General features: G+C 41.3%; 2 protein-coding genes across 2 annotated transcripts in view; one reads left to right on the top strand and one right to left on the bottom strand.

The window, feature by feature from the left end:
* ctnna1 (catenin (cadherin-associated protein), alpha 1) overlaps window positions 1-21,165 on the bottom strand; it is a 52,141-nt gene that overhangs the window by 28,283 nt on the left and 2,693 nt on the right. Inside the window, exons 4-9 of the mRNA XM_076041495.1 lie at window positions 18,177-18,343; window positions 16,992-17,111; window positions 15,317-15,586; window positions 11,609-11,812; window positions 1,259-1,339; window positions 990-1,142 (exon numbers count right to left, since the gene is read on the bottom strand). Of these exons, the coding sequence (XP_075897610.1) occupies window positions 990-1,142; window positions 1,259-1,339; window positions 11,609-11,812; window positions 15,317-15,586; window positions 16,992-17,111; window positions 18,177-18,343 (995 nt within the window). The remainder of the gene's footprint in view (window positions 1-989; window positions 1,143-1,258; window positions 1,340-11,608; window positions 11,813-15,316; window positions 15,587-16,991; window positions 17,112-18,176; window positions 18,344-21,165) is intronic.
* On the top strand, window positions 4,385-6,694 carry lrrtm2 (leucine rich repeat transmembrane neuronal 2). The gene is made up of 2 exons (XM_076041571.1): window positions 4,385-4,509; window positions 5,055-6,694. Exons 1-2 carry the CDS (start codon window positions 4,506-4,508, stop codon window positions 6,692-6,694), a joined length of 1,644 nt encoding a protein of 547 aa, XP_075897686.1. The 5' UTR covers window positions 4,385-4,505.

Below are 21,165 nucleotides of genomic sequence, written 5' to 3'. Positions count from 1 at the left end.
AAATAAAATTTGATGTAATTGATATATTTACTTTGACAAAGTCTGTGGTTTAAATACAAAATTGCAGTTGCCGTGGTGTTAGATGGATTAAGAAATGAATAAATAAATGGGGTCACAACACAAATAAACAAGTTAAATATTCACCTTAAGTCACGACACACACAAATTACAATGATTTAAAGATTTAATCAGCTTTATCGGGGAGGCTCTGCTGAATAGTAAACTGAAATTGTATTCTGAGTGGCTGGAAACTAAATCAAGGGTGCTGGCAAAAGCGTCCATGATACCTCAGATGGCTTTAAGAGCAAACTTACAAATGCCAGACTTTTCAAAAGCAAGGCGAATGGTTGCCGTCTTCCAGCAGGCGTAGTCAATTTCAGAAACGCCAGTAACAACAGTAACAAATTTGACTTTCACTGAACAGCCAGGATATTATCTAGTCCCGGCTAGGCTTCTTTAGTGATACCTCTTTTAACCTCCTCTTGTTTGACCAAGAGATGCAGCAACACGCATAGTCATGTGCCCATGGGGAGAAGTCACTCCAAAATGTCAGAATAAGAAACTGTGACAAGGGCACTGAAGCAGTAGAACGGAGTCCAGTAATAAGGACAGCCGAGGTTTCAGCTAGCTGGCTGCCCATTCATCCAAGTCCTCAGTCCACCCCTTCATCTCACTCTTGTAGCTGCTTTTGTGCAAGTTTACTTCTATCACTGCGAGATAGCTTTGTTTTTGCAGTGCATGTAGACAACTAGCGCAATAACAAGCACGGGCGAGTGACTGAACAAACGAGGACACCACAGACAATGACTTGACCCTATTGCAAGCGAGAGGATTTCCCTTTATGGATTTAATATGTTTTGCTCAGTTTAGACAAGATTTAGACAAGATTTAATGTCCTTAAAAGGAGTGTCTTAAATAAATATTTTAAAAATATCCTTCAGCAAAAGTTTTAATCATGTTCACTGCTGAAATTGGGAAATTTGCATTACCTCAATCAGCTTGTTGGCGTGCTCACGGAACACCTGTGCATACTCCTTGACTTCTTTCTCGTTGCCGTTTTTGGCAGCTTCAATCAGGACGAGCAGGGGAACGTTGGTCTCCAAGAAGGAGTCAGAGACATGGTCCATTACGGCTTTGCGCAGCTGGAGAAAAGAAAATTAAATTTTGTTGATATGGTTTCTTCCAGGCACGTATGCCAACCAGAGGCCAGCCTTAACACTGTGGATGTGTGCAAATCCATGACATGAATGAGACAGACCTGTCGGCGAAGGTCCCTGGTCTTCTTCGTCATTCTGTCAATGGCTGTGTTCAGAGCATCACTTCTATCTTTTCTTCCCGCCTGAAATGCAAACAGAGAAAGACAAGTAATTAATTAATGATACGCATGACATCAGTTTAACTCGGTCAGACGCAGGTTGGTATTCATATGAAGATTTGGATGGTGAAATTTGTCAGGCCCAAATTCTGAAAAAATAAGTGGATCAGCATGGCTCTCTACCCCAAAAATGTCACGCTTTAACATATTGAAAGCATTTCTGCATAAATGTAACAGACACTTTGGGGATGAAAGCAAGTCAATGTATAACTGTATCAGTGACATAATCCTCAGGAACTACAACCCTACTGTTGCTTTTGCAGCAAAAATATTTGCAATACTATGTTTAAGGAAACCTTTAAAGTACGTTAAGCGAGGCAAAGCTAGGACAAAAGAAAACTGGCACGTACTGAGGCAACATAAAAAAAATATTACACTTCAACTGGTTCACTACAACTGGGATCAAACAAGTTATTGTGAAGCTGAAACGACTGGTATTGTTGTGTACTTAAGGGGCTTGTGACTACTTGAACTGATCTAACTGGGTTCAATAGGTCAATAAATAGTCTCTTATCTTGGAAAGCCTGGGCAGTCTTTAACCGACAAATCAATGTGTGGGTTTATGTCACAGTTGATTTCCTTTAGCTTTTCCAAACCAAAATACCTCAGTAAGAATTGTAGCAGGCTTTTCAACTCATCTGGATCTCCTGAACCTTTTCTCCATTTTTAAAACTACACAGCTTTTTATATATTCTACATTCACCAACAACAACCCAAATTTGAAGACGATTCTATTTTGGACAATGATAAATTGGTTTAAGGCAGTGTGAGAAACAAAAGCTTTAGGAATTTTGGTTGTTCTCTCCTTTTATAGTGCTCAAATCAGCTGTGACATAACACAATGAATGCTGGTAGCAGTGACATACCCCTTGCTCATTGGGGGGGTTTTGTAAATAGACAGCAGTTGTGGAGCTCCAATGGCCCTAATCCCCTGTGATTTCCTGGTGGTTGGATGGAGTTCTGTGGTGGGGTTTTAGTTTGTTCTGCCCCTCCTGCCTCAATCCCATATCATCCATACCTTGCCTATATTTCATTTCCACAACAGAGGATTCCAAAGTACTTCTTCAGGTGGTTATCATTGGGGCAGGTTCCCTGCGGCATCTTTTATGATGCTGAAGTGAGTCTATCCATTTCCTCTGGGACAGATTTAGGGACATCCTTTTCCTATAAAGTCACTAATCCTCTGGATTATGGAAAACTCAATGGAAAAAGGGTACACCCACAGTGTCAAATACCATATTTCAAATCTGTAGCGATTACTACCATCAACACCAAAATATGAAATACAGAAAATAATTTTTACAGTGTGCACAGTATGCTTTATAAATGCAAGGCACAACATGTCGATATTGAATAAAGTGCAATGTTCCAATCTGAATTAAAATAAGTGCTAGAGTCAGAAACTAACGAATGGTCCTTGTTCAGACTGTGGATCAATACTCAAAACCTTTTAATTATACATCGAAATGACCCACCACTAAGTGGCATTGAAGCTTCCCCAAATCAGACTGAACTAGCATTTAATTAGTCATTTAGCATCAACACAACGTCTTGTACTTTCATTTTAGCATTGTGTCTGGTTTATTTTCACAACAATTTGGCATTCATTACCAGCCACGCTAAATATTTGAGAAGAAAACCTGCTTTCTTGAACCAAACATGAACCGTATCATAAATATCACATTCCTTTTCGCACTTCAAATGGAGCAGAAATCAAACATTTTCACAAGACTTCTCAATGCCTAAAAACATAATAGATGCATGTGACTTTCACGACACCTTTTAATTGACTTGAAAAAAAAAATCTAAAAGCAAAGTGAAGTCTAGAAATTTAGCCCCATCGACTGTTAAAGCAAGGAAAGCATGCATTCAGACCAGCTGCCCATACTCACATTCAAACGCTCAAAAATTAAAGCACTGCACTCAGCATATGTAAATTATGGATAGAGGACATACAGCCTATATTGCCATTACCAACATATAATTGCTCTTACATGGAGGCATGGCAGAGCAGCACACCTTGCTTTGCGACACCGCTATGCTGCGAATGCGTTACTAACTACAGCTCGCATTCACGCGCACCGCATGCGGCGCAAACGACCAGACACGCCAAAGATTTACAGCGGCGGGTAATTCCAACGGCAGCCCGCTGCAACACATTGAAGATATCAATATTCTGATGGTGACGAGCCAGCGAGGGGAAAGGGGAACGCAAAGAGGGGGGGAGGAGCGAGGCTGAGGTGCACAAACAGTGTCTATGAGGCAGAGAACAAGTGACTGAGCAAGAGAGAGAGCGAGGGGGCTGTTTGCGAGAGTGGGCGAGGGAAAGAGAGAGAGAAACAGTGGTGATGATCGACGCCAGGCTGCCACCACTCTGTAGCAGTGAGTGGCTGCAACAAAAAGCACAGAATAACATCCCTGACTCCCTGCTCTGCTTTTTCTCTCTCTCTCTCTCTCTCTCACTCGCTCGCTCCTCTGCCGCCTATCTCTCTCCCTCCCCCTCCCTATTTCTCTCTCTCTCTCTCTCTCTCTCTCTCCCTCCCGCTCACTCGCTCTCTCTCTCTGCGTCTCAGCTAGCAGACGACGTCTCCGCTCACAGCTTTGCAGAGGCTATGCTGTGACTGAGCCGGGGCTGGAAGCTGGATCTCCAGCGGCCATCAACAAGTTAGGACTGGACAACCGCAGCCGCGAAAGAGAGGAGGCTTTATCTTCAATTAAAACCGCCGAGCTGACATCACCGCAGTGGAAAGGAACGAAAGGGGTGAAAGGGAAAAAAAAGAAGAAAAGAGGACAGGGTGGTCCGCTCGCTGGAGTTGCTGTGGATGGCACTGATCAACTCGAAAATTTAAATGAACATCTAATTCGAGGATTTGCGGGATGAAGAAAAACAACATTTTCGACGTGGATTACGGACTCTGAGGAAAATCACAGGAATAAAGTCTTCTTGTGACATGGAATTTCTCATTTTGTTTCAGTTGGACGGACACAGATTTGCTTTATTCCTAAAGAGGCTGATTCCTTTCAAGCTTATTCAAAAGGGTTTTCTCCCTTTGGATTTTTCTTCCACCTGGTTGCTCCAAGAGTCTGCGGAAAAGGACAGTTGAATGCAGCCTCCGATGTGCACAAAAGAATGGGTAAGTTAGCCCCTTTATAGGGCAGGTCTGGACATATAAAAGGGATACAAGTAAGAGCCACAGAGCAGACTGACTAAAAGCTCTTCAGCTTTAGTGTCTTTCCTGCAATCGTCCTTCATTTTTCCTTCGTCATCGGGGAAATGCGTAAAAATCTACATCTTTGGTACCATTTGTGCTGGAGAGCAGTCCTTTAAGTAATTTAGACTAACAGAAGGACCTTGGAATTTAAAACATGATAACATTTTTGTGTTCATGACAGCAATGAGAATGTTTAAATGAATGGCACGATTCAGAGAAACGCTGAACCTTGATAATAAGAACATGTCGAGGGAGTGGAGACAAAGTCCAGGTTATGTATGTAATAAAAAAGAACAGAATAATCATCTCGGATTCCTAAGTTGTTCAATTTTCTGTACTGGCGTGCGTACACATCGGGGAATGAAAGAGCACGCAAAAAAAAAGCAGAATTCAAGCTCACAAATTATCTTCAAGCATTTTGCAGAGATGAGCACATAGTTCATATTCTTATGTTTCAACCCGTCCAGGTATCCATTCAAGGTGGCCATTGGTGGGACCTGCACCAGCGGCTTTGTGTGTGTGTTTGATCAGCATGGTCCTGGTGTGCCTGCTGCCTTCAGCAACGAGCACAACTTGCCCTCAGAAATGCCGCTGCGAGGACCTGCAGTTCTACTGTGACACACAGGGGCTTCAGGCACCCCCTGATGCCGTGGATAAGGGAGCACTAGGGCTGTCACTACGTCACAACAGCATCAGTGAGCTTAGCCCAAATCAATTCTATGGCTTTAGTCAGCTCACCTGGCTGCATCTCGACCACAACCAGATTACCACAGTGCAAGAGGATGCCTTTCAGGGACTGTTCAAGCTGAAGGACCTCAATCTAAGTTCCAATCGAATCACCAAGTTGCCCAACACAACCTTCATTCACCTCATTGATCTTCAAATACTGGACCTGTCCTTCAATCAGATGACGGCCTTGGAACCAGAGCTGTTTCACGGACTGAGAAAGCTCCAGATACTCCATCTTCGCTCCAACTTACTTCGCACCACACCTGTTCGGGCATTTTGGGATTGCCGCAGCCTGGAGTACCTGGGCCTGAGCAACAACCGTCTGCGGAGTCTCGCTCGGAATGGATTTGCTGGGCTCATTAAGCTAAAAGAGCTCCACTTGGAGCACAATCAGCTGACCAAGATCAACTTAGCTCATTTCCCTCGTCTAGTGGCCCTCCAGTTCCTGTATCTGCAATGGAATAAAATCAGCAACTTGACGTGTGGCATGGAGTGGACCTGGACCACTTTAGAGAAGCTGGACCTCACAGGAAATGAAATCCGCCTGCTGACACCTGACGTGTTCAAAACACTCCCGAATTTAAAGATTTTGCTGCTGGATAACAACAAACTGAGTAGCCTGGATTCACAAGTCATGGATATGTGGCAGTCCCTGGGAACCGTTGGGCTATCAAGCAACCTTTGGGAATGTACCAAAAGGATTTGCTCGCTAGCAACTTGGCTAAGCACCTTTAGGGGAAGGTGGGAACATTCCATCCTCTGCCATAGCCCCGAATACGCCCAAGGTGAGGAGATACTTGATGCAGTCTACGGATTCCAGCTTTGCCAGAATTTTTCGGCACCAGTGGTTCAGACCGTCAGTACAACCACAGACCCTACTATAACTGCAGAAACAAGCTCCTTGTTTGGAATTATGCAGCTGACCCCCACGCAGGACTATACAGAGGATTTTGGGACCTTCACCACGGTAACCACCACAACGACTACAACACAAACAGCGAGCACTGCTCTAGCTACCACTGCTACGATGGATGAGGCAGCTGTGACAGATGACTTCCTGGGAATAGACAACACCGTTATGACTCATAGGGTTATCATTGGAACAATGGCCCTTCTGTTTTCATTCTTTTTCATCATTTTTGTCGTGTATATATCCCGGAAGTGCTGCCCTCCCACCCTGCGCAGGATACGGCACTGTTCAGCTATTCAGAACCGCAGACAGATGAGGACCCAGCAGCGGCAGCCTATGACAGATTTGGCGACACAGGTACCCTATAATGAGTATGAGCCTAGCCATGAGGAAGGGGCACTTGTGATCATCAATGGCTACGGGCAGTGCAAGTGTCAGCAACTGCCTTACAAAGAGTGTGAAGTATGAACTCTTATTTATTCCTAGAGTATATGGTTTGCCATTCGACCATTTCAGAAGATACAGGGTTTGCGTTTTGGTTTTTCTTTTTCCAGTTTATGTAAAAAGCATAATTTTACAGGGGAGATATGATACAACACGAGAAATTCTGACTGCTACAACGACAGAGGTTAAACATGACTGTTTAGGGATGATGTAGAGATAGTCACAAATTTATTTTTCTATAAATGGAAGGTTGTTCATAGCAGAGAGGGGCAATCATTTTAAACAAGAAAATTGTAAACTGTGAGATTTGTCTTCACATTGTCTCTCTATCTTCTGCAGCACAGAGAAAATACTTAGCTAAGTGGCTTTCTGCCAACGAAACACATTAAGTGGAGAAATGTGATTTATGTCTCTTTTTTTCTTTTAAAATGTTAATATTTGAAATACGCTTTCTAATTGCACCACAGACAGTATAAGTCAATCATTTAACCACTGGATAAAATTAATTAATACAGTTGAGATTATTTTTTTTTACTCTTCAGTTTAAATACGTTGACAGTACTATGACATGTTCAAGGCCACTGAGACCAAAATATTACTGCATTGTATCTTAAAAAAAAACACATGATTATCATAATATCACAAATAAAAAGAAGTCCTCAAGAACCCTGACACTGTTTAATACACGGTAATGACTAACTCCAACCAAGACGCAAGAAAATTATCAAATTATATTAACTTCCATCAGATCCAAAGCAGTTACTGTTTCCTGTTTACATAATTATTTATAAAGGCCATCCCAAAAACTCAGCTCTCTTTAGCCAAAACAAATGTATTTTTAAAAAGGGGGATGTGGGTGTCCGTACTGCTTCCATAATTCTTTCTGTTCTGTATCAAAAAGGGGTGGGTTGAGGGAGAGTGATGATTTAATGACTTAGGCAGCTGTTCTGCAGCTTACGCTAAAATTGTTGAATGTTTGCACTCCAGCCCACAAGAGACAACCATGACAACTGCATTCTCAACATGTGGGCAAACTAGGCATTGTTCGTCAGCCGCTTATCTCCAATTTAATAAAAAGCTTAAAACACGTGCATCAATATTGAGAACGATACGGATTGAAAGGATTATCAAAAAAATGATACGCCATGTCCAACACATGGATTCTCCCTGCTTAGATGCAACAAAAATTGTGACAATAATATTCAAAATGTGTAAACGTCAAAGTACAGTTTGTCCACGTTCAGTGAGCATCAGGGCCAACATCCAGACACACAAGCGTGAAAATAAAAGACTAATGAATTGCACAGACAGAAGGGCATTTCAGTCTAAAAAAAAAATAAAATAAAGGCTTCCCTGTTGCTCTGGCCCTTTTTACTGCGTATGCACTAATCAGGGTTGACAGGCTCAAGATTGAACCAATTAAGGCAAAGCAAAAAAAAGGGTGAAAAAAAATCTGATGTTCCGTCACCCCCACCAGTGAGCCAACAACATTTATCCTGTTCAGCCACACAAAAAAGAACTGACAGAACTGTCTTTTGTGCAGCAGAATATATATTTTTACGTGACTATGTTCTCCCCTGGGCTTGCATAGGTGCCGTTTACATTCTCTGAAATTGGGTATAATCATAACCACTCCTTATTTAGCCAACGTTAAGTGTCACTTTAAACTGTGGGCAATACCCTGCAAACAAATTGAGATCCAGCCATAAGCAAACAGAAAGCCTGGGTCAGAGGACATTTGTATGCAGCAGGGAGAGGATGTGCATTAGCATCAGACTAAAGCTGCTGCCGCAGCCCCGCACCTCTTTGTGTTCAGTTTGGTCGAGGGGGCAGGGTAAAAGAGGGGATTGAGAGGAACAAGTAAGGCGATCAAGAGGGGCAATTACTAAAGTTAATCTTTCATTTCTCAAAGAGACAACCCACCTTGGAAAAAAAATATACATAATAATCAAATCTAATTACTGACAACACCTTAAGCTTGAAATGCACACTAACTGTACAAAAATGTCCAAACCTACACCCTTCCAAACACGACCTGAGGAATACTACAAGATATTTCCATGTTTCATAAGGAGCATTACAAAGTGTCCTTTAAAAAGGTGGCCATTTTTACTATTTGTGGAATTTTCTTTTGACCATCAAAAATTTGGCTTCAAAATGCATATGTCAATGTCTATTCTCACATGCTCATGCAATGCCTGCATCAACTTCTTAGCAAGTGTTAGTGTAAACCAAAAACTGTTCAATTGTTCATTGTCACAATCAAAAACGGACAAAACACACACTGATCATACAGATTTATGGAGCCAAACATCTCAACTTTGCTTAATTTCATTCTCCCTGTTTCACACTGATATTACTATTGCCTTTCTGATTTTTCTTGCATGTTCAAAAGTCTATTTTTTTTTAAAACTGTCATCCAGCCAACATTATGGAAGACCTCACAAAAATGGGGATGTATGTTTAAAAAAAAAAAAAAAAAAAAAAAAAAATCCTAGGTTTTGTCAATCACCTGACATTTCACTGTTCAAGACTTCAACTTGTAATAAGAGACTGAAAATCCACAAGATTTGTTAAAATATGCATCCCTTTGCACTCTGGCTCTTTGTAAACTATTTTGTTTTTTCTTGTCACCCTTTAGCCCTGGTTCCACATCCTGCCTAAAAAAAAATAAAAAAGAAAAAATAAGTGAACTAATTCCCTCTCTCTTATCCAACCTCATTGTCCAAAATGAATGCTTTTCCCTTTCCATTTCCTTTTGTATTGTAAAATGTGCAGTTTCATATCTGTATAGTGGATAAAGTGTGCCAAACTAAAAAAGAAAGAAAAAAAGCATTTCCGCCTCAAAACATATATTTTTTAAATAAAATGGTTATAATTTACAGTGTTTGCTAACTGAAGAATGCTCATAAACTGACTTGTTTTTTCCATCACATATTGGGTTTGTTGTTGTGTAAAAAGAAAGTCAAGATAGATCTGGATGGTATTGTCACGCAAACCTTATAATTTTGTATTTAAACACAGGTAATTTTGGCATTGTTTGCAGACTAAAACACTGCAGTTGAAGAGATGAAATTGTTTACATCTTTGTGCTTCATGGGAATTCTTTAAAATGGCCATCAAGCAATTCAGCTTCATGACACAATTCAGCAATTTAGCTGAAATTATGTAATGATAATAAGATCATTATGTGCAATGCGACTCAGATTTATGGAACTTATACTAGAATACTTCTTATAAACAGACTACAGTTATACTTAATGCTACAAAACATTAATAAGTTAGCCATACAACCTTTGTTGTGTCCTGTGACGACCGATCATTTATAGTTCTAAGTTTAACCTTGAACCTTTTGCTCGTCCTCAATTTTAATTTTCCGAATCTAAAAAGAAAAAATGTAGACTAAATAAAACAAATGACGACACGTTGACAAATGGATGTTAGCCTTAGCTTAGCTATTAGAATTTGGTTAATTTTGCATTGCAAAACAGAAACAACTTCCTTGAAATGGAAACTGTCCCAATAACTAAAAGGTAATAGAAAGAAGATAAAATGTCACATCAAAAGTAAAGTGAAAAGCAGCAACATGAAGCCAGTGAACTAACAGCAGACTTATGAACACTTAAACTATTATTATTGGCTGAGGTTTGGAGGAGGCAACTTGGAAAACAGGAAATCAACGTGGACATGATATTCATTCCTACCAACGAGACCTGTTGTCTGTGTAACACCAAACGGCAGAACAGGAACTGGAAAGAGCGGAAGTCGACGTCGACAAGTCAACACAGTTTTGGTGAGTCGTTAACCATTGTTGTATTAATTGTGGTTAATAACAATATGAAAAGAACGTTACAATTCTTTAGGGTTGTTAAAAACAAAATTGAATTCAAAAATGAAACTCCTTCCTGCATCACTAATGTGTTTTATGCATTTTGTTTTTCCTAAAATTCATGATGGTTAAAATGACTATTGTTCGAGGTTGAATGAAGTCTTAGGACAAAAAATGAGCTACTACATTGAAAAGAAGGCATTGAGGACAGAATCTATGTTGTGTTTCAATGCATAAAACCATTGCAGTGAATTAGAACATATTACCAAGCTCCTCCAGTATTTGTCTGATGACACAGGCAGTGAATATAATCTGCATGTGACCACCATGCGTTTGATGTCACTTGCTACATTGCCATCTTTGTGTCAAGTGCAAATGTTTCCATCTAGTTCGTTTAACTGAGTGGCTTCAGACAATTCTGACGGTAACAACGCTCGGGAAACAGAAACACAAATCTTGACAAGAAGCAAAAATTAAGAGGAAATAAAGGTGTGTGGCTTTTTACACCTGTAGGCTAAAATGTTATTAATTTCTTTTTAACATTTCATTGCTGGTGGCTGGCTTGCTGACTGGGACCACAGTCACCCGTAGTGATAGCAGCAGATCATTTATGCAACAGGCAGAAATTTCATGTCGGCAAGCCTCAGACACTGACATTCGCTTGTTGTCAAGATAAAGTTTTACATAAGATAAATTAACACTGGTTCAATATGTTGTTTGAAGAATAGGTGTTTATGACAATATACAGAAGATTTGCATAAAGCAATTTTAAGTTCATAATTTAAGCATTACTCTATTTTCTCACGGCGCTTTACAAAGATTAGTACAGATAATATTTAGTGAATTTTTTGGAATACTGTGATTGAGCATCTGATTTGGATAAAGGAATTTGTTATACCAAATGTGAAGGTTCAGTTGACTAAACTACATATTGTGTGTGATCACTCTCCTCACAACACTTTGTGAGATCTTTACAGCTCCCAAGAGTTTCAACTACATTACTTCGCAAAATGTAGCCCCAGTGATAAATCCTGAGCTGTGGTGTAGTGGGAGAAGCTGCAGAGGCTCTTGTGGCAGCAACAAAAGGCAGTGATAGGCGAGACACTTACATTGCCCATATACTCAGACAGAAGGTCCTGAAGAGCCTGGCGCACAGAATTGCACTCAGCCACGATGCGCTCTCTGCGATCATCGCGCGTGCACGAAGAGTCAGCCATGAGGGCAGCGCCACTGATGATGCTCTCCAGTCGCTCCTCCAAAGAGGGCCGGAAGCGCTCCTCGCTGAACGACAGGGGGTCCACAATGATTTGTTTCTGTGGGGGGAAAAAAAAGGTTTGAGGATGAATCAGAACTGGAGGGGGGGAAATGCTGCAGCTCGTAATATTTCTCTGATCTCTTGCTACTCCAAGAGCCAGATCCAGCAGGCCCAATTTGACACATTGACAAACTGGGTAGGAAAAAAAAAAATAGTTATACATACATGTACTATAACTATGCAAGCGCTACTGTCGGTATCAACTAAGTAGTTTGAATCTTTTACAAAAAAAAAACATGTTTTACCCCTTGTCTAATGTAAACTACACACGATTTATATTCAAATCGACAAATAGCAAGATGCATTTTGCTGCTGTGAGAAGTACGTTGGCTTTCAGCTTTCATTCCCACTACAAGCTTCTTTGTTTTTGTTTTAAAAGAACAAAGCATCCAATTCCTTTAAACACACAAACAACAGTGATTTACATCAATTCACAGACAACAAAGCGAGGACAGGTACCTCTCACATCTGCGAGTAAAGAAAATTTTTGATGTGTGATACCCACGGAGTAAACACACGGCAACAAAAAACTTGCTTGATGAAAAAAGCAGTTACCATGAATGACATTTGTTTGAATGGGGGAGGTGGGGGTCAACCTGCCCTCTGATCTGAGGCATTACAAGAACTAAATATGAAACAATTCAAGAATTGGTTTGATTATCGCTGCCTTCTATCACTGCTACCTCCAGCCCCCTCTTTTCGGTCTCATCTGACCTGCTCTGCTTGCGTGTCATATCACCATGGCAACAGGGACACGAGAGAGAAATGGAGAAGAAAAAAAGTGAGAGAGACAAAAACAGAGTGAATCATTTGCTATTTTTTTTTCCTTTTTTTTGCAGCCACTTGTAATTATCTGGCCTGCGCACCAGCGTTTAAAAGGAGCGACTTTCTGCATCGCTACCTGTGAACCGATCACTGATGCAACAGATCCGTAAGACTGCAATGCAAACACTTTTCTGTGCGCATTAATCATTGAGCGCGCCATCTGCCACAGCCAATACTTTATAATAATTTATCACAGAGTTCTATGACTGTTACCTAATCACTTTGAGTAGCTGGCTTTCATTCTATTTCTGAACACAAAGCCTACAGCATGGGCAAGTTAAAAGAAAATTCTCAGCGGCTATAATTCTTCCTCTGCTCTAAATTATGTTTGAAATTTACATCACAGCAGAAAAGACTGGATTTTAAGAATGAAAAAAATATTGCTGGATAGGTTAAGATTGTGAACTCCTTTCACATCAAGTAAAGCTGACAGACACATTTAAAATGTATCGGAAGGTCAAATTAGACTGAATGAACTGCTTGAAATGACGTGCCTCAACAACTGACAACTATAAATGGTGTAAAGTGAACTGGTTCAGTCATGAGAGGGAGCGTCGCCTCCTGACACTGTCAGCTGGGTTTTTTTCCAGATGCAAAAACATATTCTGTAATTTCCGGACTATAAACCGCTACTTTTTCCCCATGCTTTGAACCCTGCGGCTAATACAACGGTGCGGCTAATCTATGTTTTTTTTACAGCTAACGGCCACTAGGGGACCTTCTCAATTTATGGATTTTTGGGTGGGCTCGGGAAAGAGTGAGACAGGCATTTCGCTCGAACAACGAAAGCAAAAGTGGAACCAAATACAGAACGAGAGCAAGACAGTTTGCACAGAGGAAGTTTTCATGCACAAACCCTCATTATGGAAAACAAACAAAGAATTGCATATGATGCAGCTTTTAAGTTAAAGGCAATAGATCTGGCTAGATCGCTCGCGCTCTCGTCTGTATGTTCTCTTGTCTTGCTCCTGTTGTCGAGTTCTGGTCCGACTCCATACCAATTAACCGAGGTGACCAGCGGACCCCGCAAACAGGATCCACGGTGCGAGTCCGGAGTCACAGGCTCGCAGTCGCCGAACCGATCCGCTCCGCGTACCCATTTCCTGACGAAACACCTGCGGCTTATAGTCCAGTGCGGCTTGTATATGTACACATTTGTTTTTTCCCCTAAATTTAGCTGGTGCGGCTTATATTCAGGTGCGCTTTATAGTCCGGAAATTACGGAAAGGTACATCTCACAAGTAACTAAAACTAGCCAATGCCTTTAGCTTACATTTTAAATGAAAAGCTACATTTAATTATGATAACCAATAACTAGAACTCTGCCAGCTCATGAGTTCTAGTTACATATCAGAAAGAAATGCATATTTATATTAATCCTGCAGGTGGAACTACACACACACACACGTGTGTCTGATCATCCACACTCTGGCCCAACAACATTACAGAGCGAGAGAACGTCAACATCTTTTGCAGTCTTATCATCGAATCATGTAATTGGTATTAAAAGCACATATTTAGGGACCAGTAAAATAGCATTCCTTACTTTTCAACCACTTATTATTCTTTTCCTCCTCTTGAATAGAAATCTATAATTTAAAAACTAATTTTCATGTCTATTATCATAGCATTTGCAATTTAAAAAAAAAGGTTCAGCTTCCACTTATGTTCTCCCTCGCTTGGGGCAACCGTTGGTCATCAAATATGTGCTGTTAACGACTGTTTCTACCCTCATTGCTGATGTCTTTCATGTTGAGCTGAATGCTAATTCCATTTGACTTCAGAAGCCGTTTCGACTCGGGCACGAGCGAGGAGACTGCGAGAGCAACGGCTCGTGCTTACTCTGCGGATATTCTCCCGCGGCTTGTCGAGTGACCTTAAACAAGTGGCCAGTCATCACACATTTCTCATTTGTACCCCAGGTTGAACAGTCCGAGCCTGTCAATATGTCAATGGGATGGATGGAAAGTGAATCCAACACTTCACTAAATGATCAGAGAAAACCTGCAATTTTGCAAAACTTGAACGTGAACAATTCAATCATTGATTGTGTTTTACCTTTGAGGGGCTTAATTGAAACCCATCAGTAGTGACAGAAGCCAAGCGTTGTTTTAAAAAATAAAATAAACTGGATTAAAGATTAAAAACTCACCTTCCTAATCATACGTGTAAAAGTAATTTAGCAATGCAGCCTATAAACTGAATTTGCCAAACACATGTAGTTAGGAAATGTCCTACCATGCTTTTCCAATTAATAGTTTATAAAATTAAAAGCAGAGAAGGTTTATAGTGAGACCTGCAGCTACATTCTTCTGAAAAGAGATGGGAGCAAATAAAGGAGCACAAAGTGGTGACTCAAGAAAATATTCAAATGTAGCCTTCAGAAATGTCCCAGTTTGTTCACACATCTCATCCTAATTCCCACCTCGACTCCTTCAAGGGCTTTGGTCATTTTATGATTCACAAGACCTCCCGCCACAAGCACCACTCTACATTTAAATAAATAGCAGTAATAAGTAAACCATAGCATACCTGAAAAAGAGACGTCCACCTACTTCTATTTTTTGACGTATAAAATTAATTATTTTAAAAATCTGTGCTTAGCGGTCCACCCGTCTGACCGGACTGACACTAAATGAAAAGCGGCCGTGACTTGCAAACCACTCATTCGACTTACATCAAAGTTGTTGAGGGCATACGCCAGCTCTCCGCCTCCCGCTGGCTGACCGAGCACCGAGTCTTCGGATGCGGTAGCCTGGGCAGCGTTGGAGATGCCCGACACTGCTTGCTGCAGCTGCTTGTAGATCAGGTCACGGTTAACCTTATAGGCTGCCAGGTCGGGGTGTTGCAGGCAGGCACGGGAGGCCGTGTACAGCATGGGGATGTTCCTCTGCAGCACGCCCCGAGCCGCGGCCATTTGGTCTTTGTGGTGGACATCTTTGAGCTCCTGGCAAAGTTACGGTGAAAGGGGAAAAACACAGGATAGGGCTGCATAAGAAAACAGTTCCACTGGAGGGTGAAATACTGCAGGGGAGATGGGTAGTAATGTACTTTAAATTTAAAACGGGCTTGTCGTACCACTATGGAGACACTTAGTGAGACAGAGTTTGTTCTGGATGACCCAGATTTATTCTGTCCCCTGCGGTAACACAACACAGTCATAATCAGGCCATTATAATGTGCCTGTGCAATTTAATGCGTTGCTATTCAGACCCCAGCATTATATTGCAATTACATCTTCACAGGAGGGGGAGGAGATAGTGATCGTCGGCGGAAATTTATGGCGTTAAAAAAAAAATGGCTAGTGTACACAAAAGGAACGCTCCCCTCTTCGAGTGGAACCGTCTCAAAGCTTTCTCCGCACTTCCGCTCCGGCTTCAACAAGCTCAATTAAACCCCATTGCTTTATGCATTACTTTGGTGACACACGTTCTGCTCTGTATAAAAAAAAAGTGCAGTTACAAGCATTTTTCACAAAATCATCGGTGATCATTTTGGCAAGCTTTTCTCATTATAAAAAGTGCATTAAAAGAGCAGGTCGAGTCCAATCATCAGGGGGATTTAAAGACACGATAAAGTGCTCGGGAAACATCCGGCTGGTAACGTCACCGTGTCTATGCTGAAGAACACACACACACACACACACACACACACACACACACACACACACACACACACACACACACACACACACACACACACACACACACACACACACACACACACACACACACACACACACACACAGCAAATAGCTGCCACAAATATTTTCAAGGTGCTCTCAATAAAGTCAACTCGAGAGTCACATTATAAACTACATAACGACTTACACCTCAGCCAAGAATGAAATTTCACTAAAACTGATTGTTTTGTATTTTCACGAATAAGCAAGTCCCCCCCCCGTCCCCCCTGTCCCCCCTCGTCCCTGGGAGGGGCAACAGAAAATACTGAGTCGCCCATTGTTTCCATTTAGGAGTTTAATTAAGCTGCCAACTCCTTTGACTGCCACTGATACTCAAAAACAACGTTCCATTTCTTGTCGCAAACATGAGTGTTTGTCACATTCTGGGTCCAGTCCTCAAACCACTTTCAGTCCACTTGACAGAAAATAGCCATTGTTCTTTATGCTCACTGCATCAAATAAGGACACGAGTGGGTTAGTTTTTTTTTTCTGTCCCCTCACACTTCTTTACTCGCCATTTGGAATGAAAATGGGATAGCATATTTTAATAGCGACACGGCGGCTAACAGCCATTGAGGCACTTCAAAAGCTCCCAGCCCAATTAAATCTACAAGACTTCTTTGCCCTCGCAGCCTGACCTTATCTCTCTTCCATGCCAGCTGTACAGTACCTGCTGTCTCTTGGCAGCCATGATGTTCAGCTTCTCCACCTCTGGTTTCAAGGCTTTATATTGGATCCCGAGATCTTGCTCCGTCGCTGCATTACGCACTTTCACCATGTTGTCTTCGACCTGAAAACGGGAGAATTGTTTCATCGCGACGATTAGCAGATACAGAATCATACAATTAAAAATACATAAACATTCAAACACTCATAAAACATATTAAGAATAAATAAAAAGAACATAAAAAATATAGTCTTATTTAAAAGCATGTTTCAAAAAACCTATAACGAGAGGTTTTAACAGTTGGTGGAAAGGAAATTACAGGATCAGCCCATCTGATAAAACTTGGCGGGCTGAAGTCCCAGAAAAGGCTCCATCGACTCTCCACTTGTAGCAAGAACAGAGAGGGTTTTTTTCTTCCTGATTGGAGGAGTGCTTGGAGGGCACAGCATCTCCCCAAGAAGCACCCCTAACATGAAGGCCAAAATCTTCTACATCCAGAGAAAAACCCCACTTTGCAGATGTTGACACCAAGGGTGCCCTGAGAGGAACTGTGCGAGTTTACATCTAGATTTGATGTACACGTTGATCTGACATCAGAGACTGTGGTGGTACTGAGTTTAGCACAAGACAGCGAGAATAACATGACTGTTGCCATAATGGGAACGAGCGGTGAAGAAAAGTCTTGCTAGGCATCCAGTGAAGTTTCAGGAGAAAAAAGCATTCTAATATCTTTTCCCACTGAAGAGGCAAATAAAGAGAGAATCAAACATCCGACTCAAGCGTTGGAAATGTCATCCCGAGCAGCAGAGCACTTCACTTCCTCTTTTGTTCACAAAAGGAGAAGCCACTCTCCTTTTGAAAATGCCCCATTTCTGTTTTGCTTTGTTTTGTTTTTTTAATATGAGTGCACAAATGTCTGTAATTCATGATTTAAAATGGTGCATTTCCTCTTCAGAAAAATGACGATTATTTTAATGATTTTTATCGCGCATCATGAGGTTGAGTACTGTCTGCATGACTGCACAGCATTTAAAAAAAATGTCCAACACTGTTAACTATTAGCTTCAAACGTAAGCTTGTAGCGCACTGAGTAGAGAGCGAGATTTTTTTGTTTGTAAATAAAAGCCCATTACATTATGCAAAGCTAAAACGTTGAAATAAGAATGGAAAGAAGAACAGTTGTCTTACCAGTTTAAGCTGCACAAGAAGCTTGTAGACATCAGACATGTCTGCCAGCACCAACAGATGTGTGACTGCTGACAGGAGAGCTCGAGCAGCGCGAACCATATTGCCCCTTTTCACAGAGGAGCAGGGGTCCTCCGCAAACTCCCCGGAAGCCTGACGCATCGAATCACCTGAGAGCGTGGGACAAAACAAAGCATCTGTTGGAACTAGTTTAAAAAACAAACAAAAAAAAAAAACAGCAACTGTTTCAACATTTGAACCTAACAATTTCAGAATTTCAGTCCAGTCCATAAACCTGAAAACAAATGAAAATATGAAATGTTTTTGAGTGGTTTAAACCCTGATGCACCCATTATAAGCTGTGGTATAGTTGGAATGCCTCACATGTTGCATAGTGTATATACTTCCTGGTTTATATAGACGCTACCTCCCACAACCACACACACGCACACCATCAGCTACAGGTCAATTATGTCACGAGTATTGCATCACACAATAAAGACGCTCAGCTCATCTCTGAGTTAGAATCACATCTGGCTGCACGTTGATATGCATACACAGCCCTTTTTGGAAAAAGGTTGATGCAGTGATAACAACAAAGGTCAGAGTGTAGTTTGTCAAGCACTAAGTATTGTTCTGGGGGAATACAGTAGATTATGGAAAAATCAATTGGCATCACAGACTGCAGAAACATGCATGTTGAGACGGGCCACACCAGGTGCGGGAGGGGGGGGGGGGAGGGGGGGAGAGCAGGTCTGTGCTTACTGCGAGTTCAATGGAATTGAAAATGAGCTTCATAGTGTATTTTCTTGTACTCGAAGATTTAAATTTCGAAATTATTCAAAATATGTACCAATACCCAAATCTAGCAAGAGTTAACACTGCTGCATTCAAGCGAGTCTTTATCACAAAGACTATCAAAATTGCTCTGTCAATTAAAGATTTCCAGACGTGGTCTTTTGTAAGCATTTCAAATCGTTACGGTTCAAAGACCTTGAACCAATGAATTATCTTAAACTCAACAATCCAATCACCTTGTGCACTAGGACTTCAACAGTATTCTAAATCTCTTCTTCAGTCAAGAAAAAGTCTGTACAAACTATAATTCTAATTGTGTTGGGCCCTTTCATTGTGAGACACCTGAATGAATGTTGCCAACAACTTGCAGATTCATTCAAATTTTTAATTTATTTATTATTTTAAATTTCCACTTGAGCAAAGACATAATTTCTTCAAATGGGTTCTTTTGAAAACGATAAAGCCTAGGTTTGGCTTTTCGATTACTTTCCATGATTATCACAAGTCATTGTGTGCATCTTGTATACATCACAAGAAATTTCAAAGGAATGTCAGCCAGAGGTACACACTTGAGAATTCTGATCACCGAGAGTGTCATATTTCAGGCCAAGAGGCGTCCTAGATTCACATCCATGCAGGCCACGACAAATCGTCACGAATGAAAAAAATCTGTGGCTGTAATAAGCCTCAAGATAGCAAGTGAAGAAACTGCACAATGCAAATAACCAGACTTGAATAGTCAAATGCGCCTGAATGTCAGGCTACCGATTTTGTGAGCTCTGTCTGAGACCCTGCCGTTAATTCATGACTCTATTACCTTAAAAGGGAAAATAAGAGACAGAAAGTGTGGTCAATACAGAAGCATAAAACCTGTAGAGCAGAAATGTCATTGATTAATAACATTTCACGCCGGCAGAGAGCTAAAGCCGTTTGCAAATGATCGACAACAGATCTCCACCACTGTGTGCACCTTCAAGCTGTTATTACCCCCTGCGACCAAAATCAATAAGGCCATTTTCAGGGGGCAGATAGTGATCAGTGTTTCTTTAATAAACCCATATCCATCTAACGCTACCCTGCAGCCCACCAAGTACTAGATGAAATGATAAATGCGTATGCCGCACAGTGAGGCCCTGAAAAATAAAAAAAAAATCAGCAGGACAACAAAGACACTGGCAGGGTGAAGACAAGGACAGGGGCAGACAGCGACGAGGTGTGGAGATTACGCGACCCAAACAGTCAGAAAATGATCAATAACTTGAAAATCAAGGAGGACAAGTTTTAGGCACCCAAAACCTTTGTGATCACAACAGATTTTTTTTTTGTGTCGGGGGATGGGAGGGGGTAGCACTGGTAACAGCTACAGGCCACAGCTGGGCGGAAAATGCTTTTTGAGCGTGCGTCTGTGTGTGCGTGTGTGTGTTCAGCGAGGATGGGGGGGGGGGGTGTTACCCTTCTCAATAGCTGTATTATCAGTCTAGGCACGCCTTACTGAGCAGCGTGGCATGGTTGACAGCCAGGCCTAGCCACCAGCTAACAGCAGACATTGAATTCCGCCTCAGTGACAGGCCACCACTACCAAGGTAACATTCCTGGGCAGAGCACGGCCCGTCTTGCAACATGTCATTTACCCCCCCCAACCACAGTGCAGCACTCAGCGGGCTGGACATCTGGGGTCCCATTTATAAAACTCAAGAGGAGAAACCACTCTTAACCTCTGCACGTCCGTGAAAAGGGGGAAAGTTACATTCTATAGAAACAAAGTAAAACAAAACCTCCGTTCCAAAAATACAGATTGCTTGCATGCACACAGCAGTATACAATTTTCACTGATGCACATTAAAATAAATTGGAGATGTGCCCACATAGCTCAGCCTCATCGTGCCGGGAAGAAACATGAAAATCTTTATAAAATGTTGAATAAAAGTGGTAATTAAAAATGCAATTACGATCAAGACAGCAAATTCACAATACACTTATGACCCCTTCAAGGTCGCGGGAAAAATACTAAAATATACATTTAAAGCCTGAAATAACAAGGATATTTTTAATGGTTGGATGAAAACCTTAGCGTGACTCAAGTTTTGGTCACATTTAATTTGTGTAATTGTAAAGCCCAAATAATTCTCTGGCAAAAGGTCAAATATACTGAAAAGGGGAAATAAAGTTCACGTAATTCAAGGCAGATACATCT

This window comes from Nelusetta ayraudi, unplaced genomic scaffold (assembly GCF_046127955.1).
Source record: "Nelusetta ayraudi isolate G7.1 ecotype Tasmania unplaced genomic scaffold, CSIRO-AGI_Nayr_v1 ptg000068l, whole genome shotgun sequence".
Classification (NCBI taxonomy): Eukaryota; Metazoa; Chordata; class Actinopteri; order Tetraodontiformes; family Monacanthidae; genus Nelusetta; species Nelusetta ayraudi.
Note: the sequence above shows the minus strand (reverse complement) of the source record. Positions and strands in the feature narration are given on the sequence as shown.